Genomic DNA, 15,193 nt, shown 5'->3' with positions numbered 1-15,193 from the left:
CCAGGAGTACTCCCAAACTGCGAACTTTATCCTTTAAGGGGAGCTTAACCCTGTCAAGGATATGGTGACAAATTTCCCTATCTGGATTCGGGGTGTCTATCATGAGTACAGTACCTCTGTTTTCTCTGGATTCAGCTTGAGTTTGTTTTTCCTCATCCAGCCCATTACTGACTCCAGATAGGGGTCCAGAGGGGAGGTGCCGTCCTTAGTCACTGTATCAGTCGGGGACATGGAGAGATAGATCTGGGTGTCATCAGCGTACTGATAACACCGAGCTCCATGACTCCGGATGATCTCTCCCAGCGGCTTCATGTAAATATTAAATAGCATGGGGGATAGAATGGTGCCCTGCGAAATGCCAGATGTCAGCTCCCTTTTACAAGAGCAGCTATCTCTCAGCCTCACTGACTGGAACCTTCCCAGGAGGTAGGACTGGAACCACCGGAGCGCAGTGCCCCCGATACCCAGCTCTCCCAGGTGTTCCAGAAGGAAACCATGGTCGATGGTATCGAAGGCCGCTGAGATGTCTAAGAGCACCAACAGGGTCATATTTCCCCTGTCAATGCTCAGACGCATTGCCCCTTCTTGTCATGGCCAGCCAAGATGAGCTCTTGGAGGATGAAGAGGAGGATGAGCCTCCTCCAGAGCAAGGGCTGATTGAGGCTATGCCAGGTGTTAGTTCTACTCTGCCAGGTCCCAGCTGTGCTTCCCCAGCCCCAGAGCAGGAGGTCCAACCAGATCCTAGTGCTGAGGAGAGGCCTCCTATGGTGCCACAGCCTAGTGGTGACTCTGGAGACAAGGCTTGCCTGCAGGTGCCTTCTTATCAAGAGAGAAGGGCCGAGAGTGCTTGCAGGCGCAGATCCAGGAGAATTGCAGAAAGACAATTAGCAAACCAGCCTCAGGTGGCTCGAGGGAGAGTTTCCCTGATTTAAGTGGGAGAGAGGCTTGAGTTTGTTGCTAGAGTTTATTGCATGATTGCTGCTAGCACTAGCTCCTAGTATCTGGACTCTTTGTTACCTTGACCTCGGACCAGACTTCATTATCTCTTGGCTGTTTTGACCACTCTGTCTCCCGGTATCCTGACTTCGGCTTGGCTTTTGGATTGTTGTGACTTCTGGCACCCTGACCTCGGCTTGATTTCTAAGACTGCTTTTGCAAGGTTTGTGTTTACTTTCACTTGCTAAGCTGAGGCATTCCTATCAGTTTACGTCTGTGATTGCTGGCTGCAGTGCAGGACACTTCCCCTTTTCCCCGTGCGATGCCTGCTCCCGTGCTGGCACCCGTGGGGAGGTGGGGGGGATTCCCAACCTGGCAACCCCCAGGTTGGGAACCCCTGATCTAGACAGCTTTTAAAAAGCCATTAAGACGGATCTCTTCTGGCAGACCTTCCCGGAATAAAATACTCGGCTATGAAAAAGACTTCTCCATTTATCAAATTCTGCCCATGGTTATTGTTGGATTTTAAAATGTTAGTTTTAGTCTTATACTATTTAATCTTGTTTTAAGGGGGGTACTATGTATATATGGATATATTTTCGCCTATTGTATGCCACTTTGATTGCCTGGCAAAAAGTGGGATAAATTTTTTTTTAATTAATTTTAAATTTTAATTTATTGTAATATGTTTTAGAATTTTATTTGTGAGCTGTCTTGGGTCCCCTCCGGGGAGAAAGGCAGGATATAAATCAAATAAACAAATAAATAAATTTAGATTTCTGTTTGATATCTCAGATGTTGTGGAAGAGGTCTTTTGTTTGAACAGCAATTCATTAACACTATGTTATAATCCAGTTTGGAAACTGGTTTAAAAGGGGGTAGTTCACACTTGCTCATGTTTTTCCTGACTTGAATACAAGGGGGTTTGCACTAATCTTCCTTAACCCAGTTTTTCCAAGATCGAGTTTTTCCCCGTTTCTTTTCCAAAATACCAGGTTTTATCAAGATGCTACCAATGGTAACTGGCTTTCAATCCCATTTGGGGCATTCAAGAGGGAAGGGTTAATATGCAGGGAGCAGATCATGCCCACACCTTTGCTCTCTCCCTGCCAGTTTTTCCCTCTCAGCACTTGGTTGTGGGAGTCAAAAAAGCAGCTCTAGAAATGCAGTGGATTCAGACTTCCCACACTTTGGAAAGTGGTCTCTTTAAAGCGTAGCCTGGCTTTTTTTCTCTTCTGCCAATGATTTAGCTCCCTTATGTGCACCAATGTCTGATACCCAGAGCTCACCAAAGCCAGGGAGAGGGTTCTCCTGAGAACATCATTAGATGGTGTATTTTTTTTTTAAAAGAATTGACAGCTTATGTACATATTTGCCCTTGCATGATCACAGTAGATAGCACCTTTAAATACTCGCATCATTAGTATGACAAAGGTGTGCATTGTTTGCTTGACATTAAAAGCAGGACTGTGGGTTAGAGGTCGTTTATCCTCTCTCCCAAGAAATAAAACCACAACAGACTCTGCTCCCAAGCTGGTGCAAACTAAAGCTCTTGCGCACATAATATATTGCTGAGAGATTATATTATTATATTATTATATGGCTGAGAAAGTGTGACTCCTCTCAAGGCTAACCTATCCCAGGATTTCTTGCTAAGAGTTGTTCTGTGGGGTTTGCCATTGCCATCCTTTGAGGTTGTTGGGGTGGGGGTGGGGGGGTAGCCGAACAGTGTGACGTAGATGTGCATCATTTGATTGACAATTTTAAAAAACGAGAAAAATAGAAATGACAACTACATTTTAAAACAATACAAATGGTAATGTGAACTTCATCAGTGTTTAATTGCCATGGTGAGATTCTATTGGGGTAAACATAGTGAGAACTTTGATTCAGTATTGCATCATCAAATCTCCCCAGATATACTCATCACAAAAACACTAGTGTGAATGGCCCCATTGATAGATTTTCTACAACGTATTATTGATCCAACTTTGCATTGTAACCCCTGATTGCTTTTGGTACATCTTGCCTCACTATTAATGCCACCTTTGTTTTTTTTTTTAAGATTGTAATTTCTATAGTAAACTATTGTGTAATTATGTGCCTGAGAATGTCCCATCCCTATCCGCTTTAGCTGGCTCATCCCAAGTATTGTGATTGTTGTACATTCCATTTCTTGTTTCACAATTTCTAGCTTCCCCTCATTCATGCTTCTCACATTTCACAGGTCAAAATAAGTCTGCTTCGGGTCACTTTGGAGGTATGCTGTTTACATAATGTGTGTGTCCTAAGAGTTTGGAAACTGTGTCAAAGCCACACTCCAGTCCTAAGGACTGGAGCGTGACTTTGGCACAGCTTCCAGACTCTTAGGACACACACATCATGTAAACAGCATACCTCCAAAGTGACCGGAAGCAGGTTTATTTTGGCCTGTCTGTACGGAGGCCCATAATCTTATTAAGGGTATTATACAGATTCAGACGTCCCTTTCATGTGTTTTCATATGTAACTAATCTTAACAGCTATTAATGTTGGTGTTGATGACTTGCTTTGTTAAACAGATATGAAAGAATTTACCTTAGTAAGAAGAGGGACCGTAAGAAAACTACCTCCTAATTTTTTTATCTGCAGTTAATAGGAAACCAGTTTTACATCAGCACTACCTTGCTATAGGTATTGTTGCCAAATGATTTGCCTCTAGCACCAGCATGGCATTAAAAAGAGTGCAATGTTTTTTTAAAAAAATTAAAAGCCACATCAGCATCATTATCTTTGAAAATGTGCTTTTATTTTTCTAAAATGAATTCTTTTCTGTTTTAATGTTACTTTGTTTATTTTTTATTTTAATTACTGTAAATGATTTTGAGCACTATTTTTGCCAGTAATACTGGTTATAAATTTAATGAACAAAATAATTAAACAGTATTCCTTCCATTTTTAACAAAACAACATTCCATGCTTCTAATGTTCTTGTGATCCACTTTAGCTTTTGGAGAGGCTCGTGGCCACCATATGAATGGGTCTGTATATCTGACAGACCTCCAAACTCAGCCAGTGAGAAGGTAAATCAAAACTTTCTCATTATTAAAAGCATTCCAGTACAGATATTATACTGGGAGTGGGGACCTCCAGATGTTTTAGACTTTAAATTCCAGAGTCCCTGGTAGTTGTGCCAATGGTAAGAGATTATGGGTGTTGTGGTCCAGAAGATCTGGAAAGCCAATGTTTTCCCCAGTTCTCTTTAGTCCTAATGTTTTTCAAATTCTGCATGTGACAAATACAGTGGGCACTTGGTATCCACTGGGGTTTGCTTCGAGAATCCTCCATGTATACCAAAACCACAGATGCTCAAGTCCCCATTATATGCAGTGACGTAGTAAAATGGTATCCCTTATATAAAATGGCAAAGTCAAGGTTTGCTTTTTGGAATTTTTAAAAAGTATTTTCAAGCTATGGATGGTTGAATTTATGGATGCAGAATCCGTCGTTATATTATTATTATTATTATTATTATTATTATTATTATTCTTTATTTATATAGTGCTGTAAATTTATAGAGGGCTAACTATATACGTAGCAAATAATTCAGTCTTTGATGTGTTTGATTTTGGAAAATACACCAAACAAACTTTCTGATAAGCTGATATGTAATTAACAGGTCCTAATATAGATGAACGATGGAATCTTTTCATGTTAATTGAGCACTTTTGTTCTGAAAGCATTTTGATATACTTTCATGCATAGGATCTGGCATTAGACCCTAAATACAGACGGGAACTTTCTTGCTTGTTCATTGGAATTAGCCCTGTCACATTTTGTCTTTTCCAATAGCTTCTTCAGAAAATGACATTATATTGTTTCCCCAAATTTTCCAGCAATATAGGAATGAATGTGTGGGATGCTGGAGATGCTGTGCCACCACCAAATGATACAGCTGGGCATACTGATAGAACTTCAAATGAAGAACACCCCAGGTACTTTGCAGAAATGTATTTGTATTAAACTGAAAACAGTTAGAGGAAAATACATATACAAAATGATTAAACAATGGGCCTTTTACATTCTCTGGGGTTAGAGGCACAGGACCACCATGAAAGTGGGAAAACCTCAAATAAAAAAACCACTATTTTTTTAACTTGAGAAAACACCTCTCTAAGAATTCTAGGAATTTCTAGGTCCTCCAGCACAACTCTATGGTCAACATCCATCAACTGTGCTGGAGTACTTTCAAAGCCGAGAAGTGTCCTCTCTAGGAATTTCTAGATTCTTCTTCATGGTCTCTGACTAGCAATTCCAGAAAGTTCCGAATATGCTCTGCATAGGCGCAGGAATACCCAGTTGCGTGAATTCACAGATGACCACTCAAAGAACAGGTAAGCAACTTCTGGGAGAATGACTTCTGGGAGAGGTTGGCAATGGAGTCATGCTGGGGGACCTATTGGCCTGTTACAGACTGCCAAAATAAAGCTGCTTCGGGTCTCTTTGGAGGTATGCTATTTAAAGGATGCATGGGTCTAAGAGTCCGGAGGTTGCACCAAAGCCACACTCCATTCATAAGCACCAGAGTGCAGCTTTTGGTGCAGCTTCTGGATTCTTAGGATGCATGCATCATTTAAATAGCATACCTCCAAAGAGACCCGAAGCAGCTTTATTTTGGCAGTCTGTAGTGGGATACAAACCGCCATATAGTACGTCTTCTATACGTACTAAGGTTAGGAAGGGGCGGTGCTTCCGCACTCCCCTAACCCTAGTACGTATAGAATACGTACAACATGGCGGCGCCCCTTCCACATGGGGGCCGCCATGTTTACGTACTGGACGCATAGTGTCCAGACGTGTCGCAGCGCCTATGACGTGAATGCGCCAGCGGCGCCTCGCGACATCATAAAGGCGCCGCAAAAAGAAGCTCCGAAATGGAGCTTCTTTTTTGCTCCGTGCGGGAGCCGCGCGGTTTGGCTGCTGCGGCTCTCGCGCGGAGCAAATGGCGCCGGTGGGAGACCGCCGCAAAACGGCGGTCTGTATCCCGCCTGAAACAGGCCAAAGATTCCTAGAGAGAACATATTAATCCAATCTGTGAATAATCAAATCCACAAAAATCAAAGCTGCAAATGTGTGTGGTGAGGTTCTTTACAACTGTACCTGTAAAGCTGCATTTCCTGTGGCTGCTCTTAAGGCTTCATTCAAGCAGTATTATGGCCAGATGCCACTGAGGGGGGAGGCCACTAATGGAACTTATTTTGTGATCGGAATCAGGACGGTGTAATTTCTTCCTTCCTTTTCACCTCCTCCCCATCCCTAAATTAGCTGCATTGAGATAGAAGATTACGGAAAATCTTGGTATAAAACTAACAAATTTACACTAGCACAAAATCTGAAGGAGAATTTTTACAAAATGTTGTACATGTGGCATTTAACACCAATGAAACTATCAAGAATGTATGTGAAGGCAAATAAGATATGTTGGAAGTGTAAAAAAAAAAAACAAAGGGATCATACTACTACATGTGGTGGACTTGTACTAAGGCTAAATATTACTGGGAAAAGATTCATAAAGCAATAACGGAAATATTGAGCATGTGTTTTCAGAAGAAACTGGAGATGTATTTATGAATATGACATATATATTGGAAAAAGGAATAGAAAAAACAATACAAAACTAGTGTTACATATGGTAACAACAGCAAGATTGCTATAGCCACACAAAACTGGAAATCTTGTCAAATTCCATCAATAGAGGAGTGGTTAAGAAAATTAATGGACATGAGAAATCCTGACAGATTGTCAAGAAAATTAAAAGAGGAAAATGACACCATTGAAGAAGACGATTGGCATCTAGTAGTTAATTATTGAAAAAGAGAAACAGATAAAGAATAGTTTGGAGAATAAGGTAGTGATGAATAGGTAAAGTAAAAGGAAGTTTTATGGAAAATATAAAATAAAAGAGTAGGCTACAAGTAAGAAAATCCAAAGAGTAAAATAACATGGGCAAAAAGAAATAAAGCAACCACACAAGGAAAAAATAAGAAGATGGAAAAGGTATAAGTGAGTAAGTGGAAACAGATAGTATTATTGTCAGATGACAGCAGGTTATTGTCAGATGTGACTGTAAGTATGAGATGGTGTGGTGTTTATGTGTAGGTTTTGTATATTGTTTGTAGTATTTTGTATATGTGAACGGGGATTTCTATGAAAGTATGACTGTATTTGGTTTTTATTGAGAATAAAATTTTCAAAAAAAATCCATAATTTTGGCCCCGAAACTTGCCCATGACTTATACATGAGGTCCATTTATAGTTGAGTATATAAGGTAAATGACTTTGGTGGGAATCCTGCCTCCCACCTTCAGAGCACATTATTTTCCCACAGATCCTTTTCATCCTCCATAAGAGCAGCAGCATGAAGAGTTCCTGATTCTAGGATCAGTATCCCAGCTTGAGTAAGAATACTTCTTCATTTATATCTTAAATCTTCTTTTTTCATCATCTTCTTTCTTGTCTTCAATACACAGTTAGTCTTTTTATTACTTGTTCTCCTTCTTTGTCATATTTAATCCTGTTGGAATGGCCATTTCAGGCTCTTCTCACCTAGCTAATGTATGACCTCAGCAGCACTTCTTAAAAAGTGTGCTTCTTGCAGAGGCATGATTCAGACAGACACTCTAGGTGCCACTAGTACTTTGTTGGTGCTTCAGCTGTCTGCTAAGGATTTACAAAGCAAGGATACCTGAGTTGAGTTTTTGTCTTTGTTGGAAAAACTCTCTTCAGGTCTTGGATCAAGCTGCCTTAAGCCATCTATTACATGTGGCCTCTATAACATCAATTGACAAGTCAACAATTAAATTGTGGATCTTGAAGTCATTGCCAACTTTGATTCCAATTGAATTACCAGCTTCCATAGTGCTGGCTTCAAATAGCCAAATAACTATCTCTTCAGGATCAATGAAGCACCTTTCGACACTAACACCTCAATTGAAGCTGCCTTCACACAAATCCAGTAATCAAATAGACCATCAGAGTGCCATAATATCGAAAGGACATAGGAACCAATCTTTCCCCAATCATTCCTCTGCATCTGACCCTATATTTGGAATCCTTCTAAGTGTTAAATCAGGTACCAATCTCCTGCTCCTTCCCTATGGTCTCCTTTTTACTAGGCTCAATGTAACTCACCAAGATATCATCTCACCAGGCTACATGTGATTCATTGAGGCATTGTTCATTCTGAGAGGAGTCACAAAACATGTCTTCAGCTTCTACTAGATCTCAGCATGACCTGACATGAGCCCATTACTCTTGATCTCTTCTGTATTAAGAAAGCCATTGAGCAGTCTGTCATTCACTATTTCCAAGAGGGTGATATTCAGAGTGATCTAGAAGAGATTGATGGGCATATCTTCCATGCCATCACTCGGAGTATTACCACAAATATCATGGCAAGTCATCATCTCCTTACCAGTGTTGTGATCCCACATGAGCCTGCCCCACCATCAGTTTCCAAGCAATTGCCAGTAGGTCCGATAATATCTTTGCCAGTTCTTTTGCATCAGTCATGATAACCTCATATATTCATCTGTTTTTGACTGTCAGCTGTTTTTGAATCTGATTACACAAATAATTTTGCACATAGCCATGGTTTTTATGTTCACTCACTGGATAAACAAATTTCTCTGGCTTTCTTCTTAGGCAGGACTACTAGTTTCCGTCAGTCACTAGGGCTTTTTCTCTTTTATGAAAGGCCAAGAAAGCATGTACTTGCTTCTTCCTTGCATTTTTCTGGGTGTGTAGTATAGATAATAATCCTAGTCTAAAAAGTTGTTCTCCTTCCACACCCACAGAGTCATTCTATGAAGGCAGTGGCTGCTTCAGCTGACTTTTTATGAGGATTTCCTATCCTGTAGTGGTAGTTCTTTGAATGGTAATCTGTGAACTCAACACGGGCTCCTCCCTTGCTTTCCATTTTCATCCTGGGGTATTGTGGCAGATAGAGAACTGGGTGGAACTGCTGAGATGCACTGATGTATGCATACTGGATTGGGAGGCAGGGGTTCCTGTGAAATTTATTCAGTTCAGGGATGTCCTGATTGTGGCTTTATAGAGGCACAAGACCCAATTGTGTGAGTTAAAAAATGACCGCTCAAACAACTACAGTTACAGGTAATCAACCTCTAAACTCAGTTCTAGCCAATGATTATTTGTTAATTCAGTAATAAGGTTCTACTATAAATGGTGAAATCATGTTCACTAAGTAGAGTTTCAAACATATGTTTGTATGTTTACAATTGTACTTTTACTTTTACAATTTTACTTTTGCTCCTTGTGTTTTATTTTTACCAGTTAATTTTGCCACTTACTTTTCTTAAAATGAAAAACTTTTAATTTTTCTAACAGGCCTGCAAAAAGATTAAGAGTTAATGATGATGGTCATAATGATATACCAGAACAAATCCAATTGAAAGAATTTGATTTTATTAATAAAGGACCTGGACAAAGGCGAAAACCATATTACAATCAACATTTTCAAGATGATCCAGAGCCTCTAGAAGAAACGAGACAAAGCCATTTTGCAGACCACCAGTTTTCTGATGACCACCAAAAAGAAATACAGCTGAAGGACTTGGACTTTGCCACAGGATCAGGGCAGAGGCTCCAACCTTGCCATGATCACCATCTTTGTGATGACTTTCCAGAAAGTGCACAACCAGAACATATTAATATGGACCATGGACAGAGGCAAAAGCATTTTCCTGATTTCCCTCCTCAGAGTGATATACTGATAGATTCACAGGTGAATAGGAGCCATGAAAAAAGACAAAGACTATTTCATGACCCCCAATCCAACAATGAATATCAGTCACAAATGCTATTAAAAAAATTAGGTTTGCACAACAAGAGACCTGAGCAAGGAATAAGAACTTTTCAAGACTATTCCCCTCATGATGATATACAAACACCAGTAGAAGACCTTAAGTTTTTTAGAAGAGATCGTGAACAACAAATGGTACCTTTAACTGATAACCACCATCACAATGATTTACAAAGAGAGATACCAGTAGAAGATTTTGATAACAGAGATTCTGAATCAAGATGCAGACTTTTTCATGAGTCTCAGTCTTATGATGATTTCAGTAAGCAAGTGCAGTTAAAAGATTTTCTAAACACGAAACAAAAGATGAGGCTTTTTGGTGATCATTCACCTCGTGATAATATTCAGTATGAAGGATATGTAGAAAGGTGAGAAGAATTATCTTATCTCTGACACATATCTACGATGATCAATTTCCTGTTTTTGATAGTGGTTGTTATTAAACAATACGACAGATTAATAACATGATGTAGTTAGGGTAATTTCATTCATTTTTATTTTCTGATGGCTTTTTGTTGTCTGATGTACAGAAGGCTGATATCTTGGCTGTTGGCTGCAGTCTTTTTGATAGGCCTTTCTGCCATGAGTTTCTGTAAGCTAAATCATATCACAAAATTGTAATTTTGATAATTTGTGACATTTATGGATTCAAAAATGGTAAGATCACGAATCATGATGATGATCAACTAATTGCGAACATCATTTTGGTTACATTTTGGTACTGGAACATCAAGCAAACTTGAGACCTCCTCATCTTGATACTAAAAATATTAAAAATAGATCATGAATTTAGGCTGGCAGGCAGGCATACATACACACATGCACCCACACAGAGTTGTGTGAAATTTAATAATCCTACATAAGAAGTTGCAGTGGGAAGGATATTGTTGCCAATTTTTCATTTCCATTTCAGCTGTGGAAATTTGCTCTGGACGACCTCCAGAACAGTATATAAGTTGATACTGAGCTGCAGGGAAAGAAAGAAAAAAACTGTGAAAAATCATCTACATGTCTTTTAGTGGGGAACTTCCACTGGATCCTAGCTCCCTCTCTGACAGTAGGAACTCTTCTGTTTATAGAGAGTCAGCTCCAAATCCACTCCATTTATTACATTTTCCATTAATTAGTGTATATGCTCATGTATAAGTCTAGAAATTTTAGCCAAGAAATTGATCCCAGAAACCTGGGCTGACTTATCTGTGGTCAGTGCAAGTACTATACTTTAACACTAATCAAAAAATGAACCATCCCCTTCTCTGAGTAGACTGGTCAAAGGCAAGAACTTAGTTCATCCCAGGAACCCCTAAAAGAAGCACTGACCCCCTCCCCCTCTACTCTCTCTGGTGTGGCACCACTTTTGGCCCAGGTGGGTAAATGGTGGCATTGGTGGCTCTTTGGCACCTCCCCTCAAATAAGCCTTTAGGGTAAGCACAAACATTTATGTCTGCCAGGATTTTGTAAGTTTCTTGGCATTATTTTTCTTTGCTTCATCATTTACTATTATTGCTGTTGTTGTTGTTATTGTGTGCCTTCAAGTAGTTTTGGACTTATGGCGACCCTAAGGCAATGAACCTATCATGGTGTTTTCTTGTCAAGGTTTGTTCAGAGGGGGGGGGGGGGTTGCCATGCCATTACGTTTTATCCTTGACTTTTCCACAGTCATATCAAAATCCATAATTTTGCCCCCCCAAACCTGTCTTTGGCTTATACATGAGGCCAGCCTATAGTCGAGTATATACAGTATATATGTTTTGCTTTTTTCAGAGTCCGTCATTATTTTTCTCAGGAGCACTTCCCAGAAACTCCTTTATTTAACAGAGATTACAGTTCAGATGAGGAAGACTACCACAGAAGTTGCAGGTAAAGTTGCCATTGCCATAGCACTCATGCAAAGGATGCAGCCACTCAAAAATATCATTAAATGTTGGACAATTTATTATAATATACATAGTTTAATATATATTGTGACTAATAAGATATGCATATGTTGTTTTCACAGGATGATAGTGTCCAATAAGCATGACACATTATTTTAAAGAAGTGAATCCTAAAAATAAAGCAGGGTGAAAAAGATATATCTCTTGGTTGTTTCCTAAACTCAGTGAAGGGAATGGTATAATTGGGACAACATTCTCTCTCCTTCTCACTTTCTATCCTATTTCAACACAGGCATCAGCAGGAAACATAGGTTGTTTTCTGTATGACCAGTTTTTGCAACCAGTATTCACTGTTGTTGTTTCAAATCCTGCTAGACTAGAATTAACTGTTGTGAGTTCTAATACATCCTTTAAGTGTAGTTAAAGTTGGAGGGTCCTGAAGAGGGAAGGTCTTGCAAAGAAGCAATCTCACAATATTTTAACCATGAGTAAGAGGAAGGTAGCATTACATTTCCATTGGCCCAGCTGTCAGACTAGTTATCCATGCTTATATTGCATTGATGTCAGTGATGTTAAAGCACATATAATTAACCTCAGGACTGTAGCTATAACTTTAAAAGGTTTTGCTAATTTATCATTTCTAAGCAGTGATCAGTCAGAATTTGGACAAATGAATGGGCTGACAAAACGATGAAAGCAACAGAGGTCAGAAAGGTCTCAAAAACTTTAAAACTTTACAACAAATGCAGCCTTAGCGAGGCAGTTTGAAATTGCCATTATCCACTCATATGTGAACAACTGGGCAGTCTAACAAGGATTCATTTTCAGCTGGTATTGCCTATGAACCTGTTTCACAGTCATTTTGGCATATGCTGTGTAACACGGCTCTACTGATATTTATACAGGAGCAACCAATTTCAGATTTGTACAGTACATTATGTTTATAATGCCATTCATTGTGGCATGAAACAGCAAAATATTGAAATATTTCAACTTCAGAACAGAACATTTTTTTAAATTGAAACAAGGTATTTTATCATGTTCATCTAAACATATATAATCATCTGAATGGAAAGACAGAGGAGGAAATGATAAAGGATGCACATATTATCATAACGTGAATGCAGTCTTCTGAAACACTACCAATATATTAACACATGCCTGCTCAGCAGTATGCCCTTCTGAATTCTACAGGACTTACCTCTAGAAAGTGTTATAGGATTGCTGCTTAATATATTAATTCAGCACATTCTAAAATTCTGTAGAAATAGGTATACTGAAGATGCTCAGAATGCACAGAGCTTTCTTTTTCCATTTATGACAAATACTCCATGTACATATCATTATTGCTCATTTGCATTTCATGGAGCATTCCCCATCTTACAGAGAAGACCAGAGAAACCTATTCGCAAGGAAATTGAGCTAATTAAATCACCTCATGCATTGTTCAAAAAACAACTATTAAAAAACAAAGTTAAAAATGCACAAATCAATAAAAGGTTTCAAAACTAAAAAATTTCTAAAAGGGAATTTAATTTCTTTCTCATGGTCTCTGTGACTCACACCACTGGTTTATCCTGTGCCTCTGCAGTACCTCTTTTGGACTGTGCTATAGCATTCTAAAAAAATTTGGTAGCAGCCCCACCCAACTCTGCCAGCCTTCCATATTTGTGGCCTTGAGACGCATGGTTTCGATTGTTCACAAGGTGAAGGCTGCTAATGTGGGCATTCCTCTCTCTTTCCCTGCCTGATCTCTCCTTGGGCAGCCCAGGGAGATATCAGGGAAGCGAAGGCAACCTTTTAGTGCTTATCTATTAATGAATCTTTGATCAGTGTAAGACATTTTCAATTAATAATCATTTTCATATTATAGGTCTGATTGCTATGAGGATTATGGGAGAATCCGTTCTTCAGATGAAATTATCAGAGGAGAAAAAATAAGACTTGCATCACCTTCCTCAAGCCCAGTTCATGTCCCTTCATCTTCCCACCAGGAAGTTAGTTCAATTGCAGCGGACTGTGAAAGAGAATCCCAGCATGAAGTTGCAAGGGAGATGGGTCAGGGGAAAAGGTTACCTGTGCTAACGTTTGATTACAATTATGGCTTGCCTTTAAACTATACAGTTGAGGAGGAAGATATAGCACATTATGAATTACATGCAAGAGAGCGCTCCATTTGGGAATGAACGAGATAAATGTATGTATGCATGTTTCATCCATTTTTCTTTTGTGTGTGGATCAAACTTCTCAAAATGGAAAAGTTTATCTTTCTTTTATGAAACTAGCATCTGTACACTGGTGGTCTGAGAAAAGGATTGCCTCATCCTAATAATGGCAAGATGTTCACCATCCACACCATTTGGACTACAGTGGTAGTCTTATGTGTAATAAGACCAGTGTCCACAAATGTTTGTTTTTTACATTTAGATACTGGGTACATTTGTTATGTGGAGAAAGATGTCCAGCATAAATGAAATAACAATAATGTTTCCCTTTAGTGAATTGGAAGGCCATAACTTAAGACACAGCTGAATTTGTGTTCTTTCTCTTTTTCTAATTTTGAATTGTGCATAATACTGTCACTTTATAAAACTTGTAATAAAAGAATATAAAGAGTGTTCACAATAAAATTTCACTGAATTGGCTTACAATTTGGAAAGAAAGAAAAAGAATCTACTCTACATATTGAAAGAGTTTTGGTAACATGGTTAATTTATTTGGTGGGAAGAATTTGGATTTCTTAATGCATTTTCTGTTTTAAAAGTGCAGAGGGAAGGGTTATTTTAGAATAAAACTATCACATTAGAAAAAAAACTCTCTATCGGTATTTTAACCATATAATCTCAGCAAGAGTTTCTCTTCACTTCTGAACCATGCTTTATATGATGGGTAAACAATAACTTGTAGGCACAATAGAGCCTTCATTGCCCTATTATATACTTGAATAGAGACCATTTTAAGTACAGTACCTAATACCATATGTGGAGAAAGCCAATGTGAGAATGCAAAAGCAAAACTGCAAGCAACTAAAAAAATCAGTATCATAATATTCCTAACAACCTCTCCTTTATTTATTTAATTTACCCCCCCTCCTTTCTCCTAATACGGTGCTCAAAGCAGCTTTTTTATGCAACCAAATTATTCATTACAGTAATCTATCAAAATACTCTCTGTGTTATCATAATCATAAAAATTCATTACAGATAATCACTTTGTATCTTTGCTTCTTCGATTTAAAATTATACAATTTAACTTAGCAATTGTTATATCAGCATCTTATCTAAGCAACTTACTTCCCTTATGGCTTTTGTTGACTGTTTAAACCAGTTTTTAATTCTTTCTAAAGTTCTTCATTTTAACTTTGTCCTTGTGTTAAAGAAACAACAACACTTGTTTCTGGGGGGAAATGGTGTTAATATGGCGCCAGGATTACTCAGGTAGCATTTCTTGACCTTATACTTGGTTTATCTGGTACTGACGATAATTAACTGTTGTTAAAGTGAGTTCTAATACATCT

At 38.8% G+C, this 15,193-nt stretch overlaps 1 protein-coding gene across 2 annotated transcripts in view; it reads left to right on the top strand.

The window, feature by feature from the left end:
• LOC121926351 overlaps positions 1-14,301 on the top strand; it is a 46,788-nt gene extending 32,487 nt beyond the window's left edge. The window contains exons 7-11 of one of the 2 annotated variants that reach the window (XM_042459277.1): positions 3,923-3,998; positions 4,812-4,910; positions 9,325-10,167; positions 11,564-11,659; positions 13,550-14,301. In XM_042459277.1, the coding sequence (XP_042315211.1) occupies positions 3,923-3,998; positions 4,812-4,910; positions 9,325-10,167; positions 11,564-11,659; positions 13,550-13,862 (1,427 nt within the window). In that variant the 3' untranslated portion in view covers positions 13,863-14,301. The remainder of the gene's footprint in view (positions 1-3,922; positions 3,999-4,811; positions 4,911-9,324; positions 10,168-11,563; positions 11,660-13,549) is intronic. The other variant, XM_042459278.1, reaches the window with a different exon arrangement.
• Positions 14,302-15,193: the final 892 nt, after the last annotated feature.

The sequence above is a fragment of the Sceloporus undulatus genome, chromosome 3, assembly GCF_019175285.1.
Source record: "Sceloporus undulatus isolate JIND9_A2432 ecotype Alabama chromosome 3, SceUnd_v1.1, whole genome shotgun sequence".
Lineage (NCBI taxonomy): Eukaryota > Metazoa > Chordata > Lepidosauria > Squamata > Phrynosomatidae > Sceloporus > Sceloporus undulatus.
This window is presented reverse-complemented; position numbering and strand designations above follow the sequence as displayed.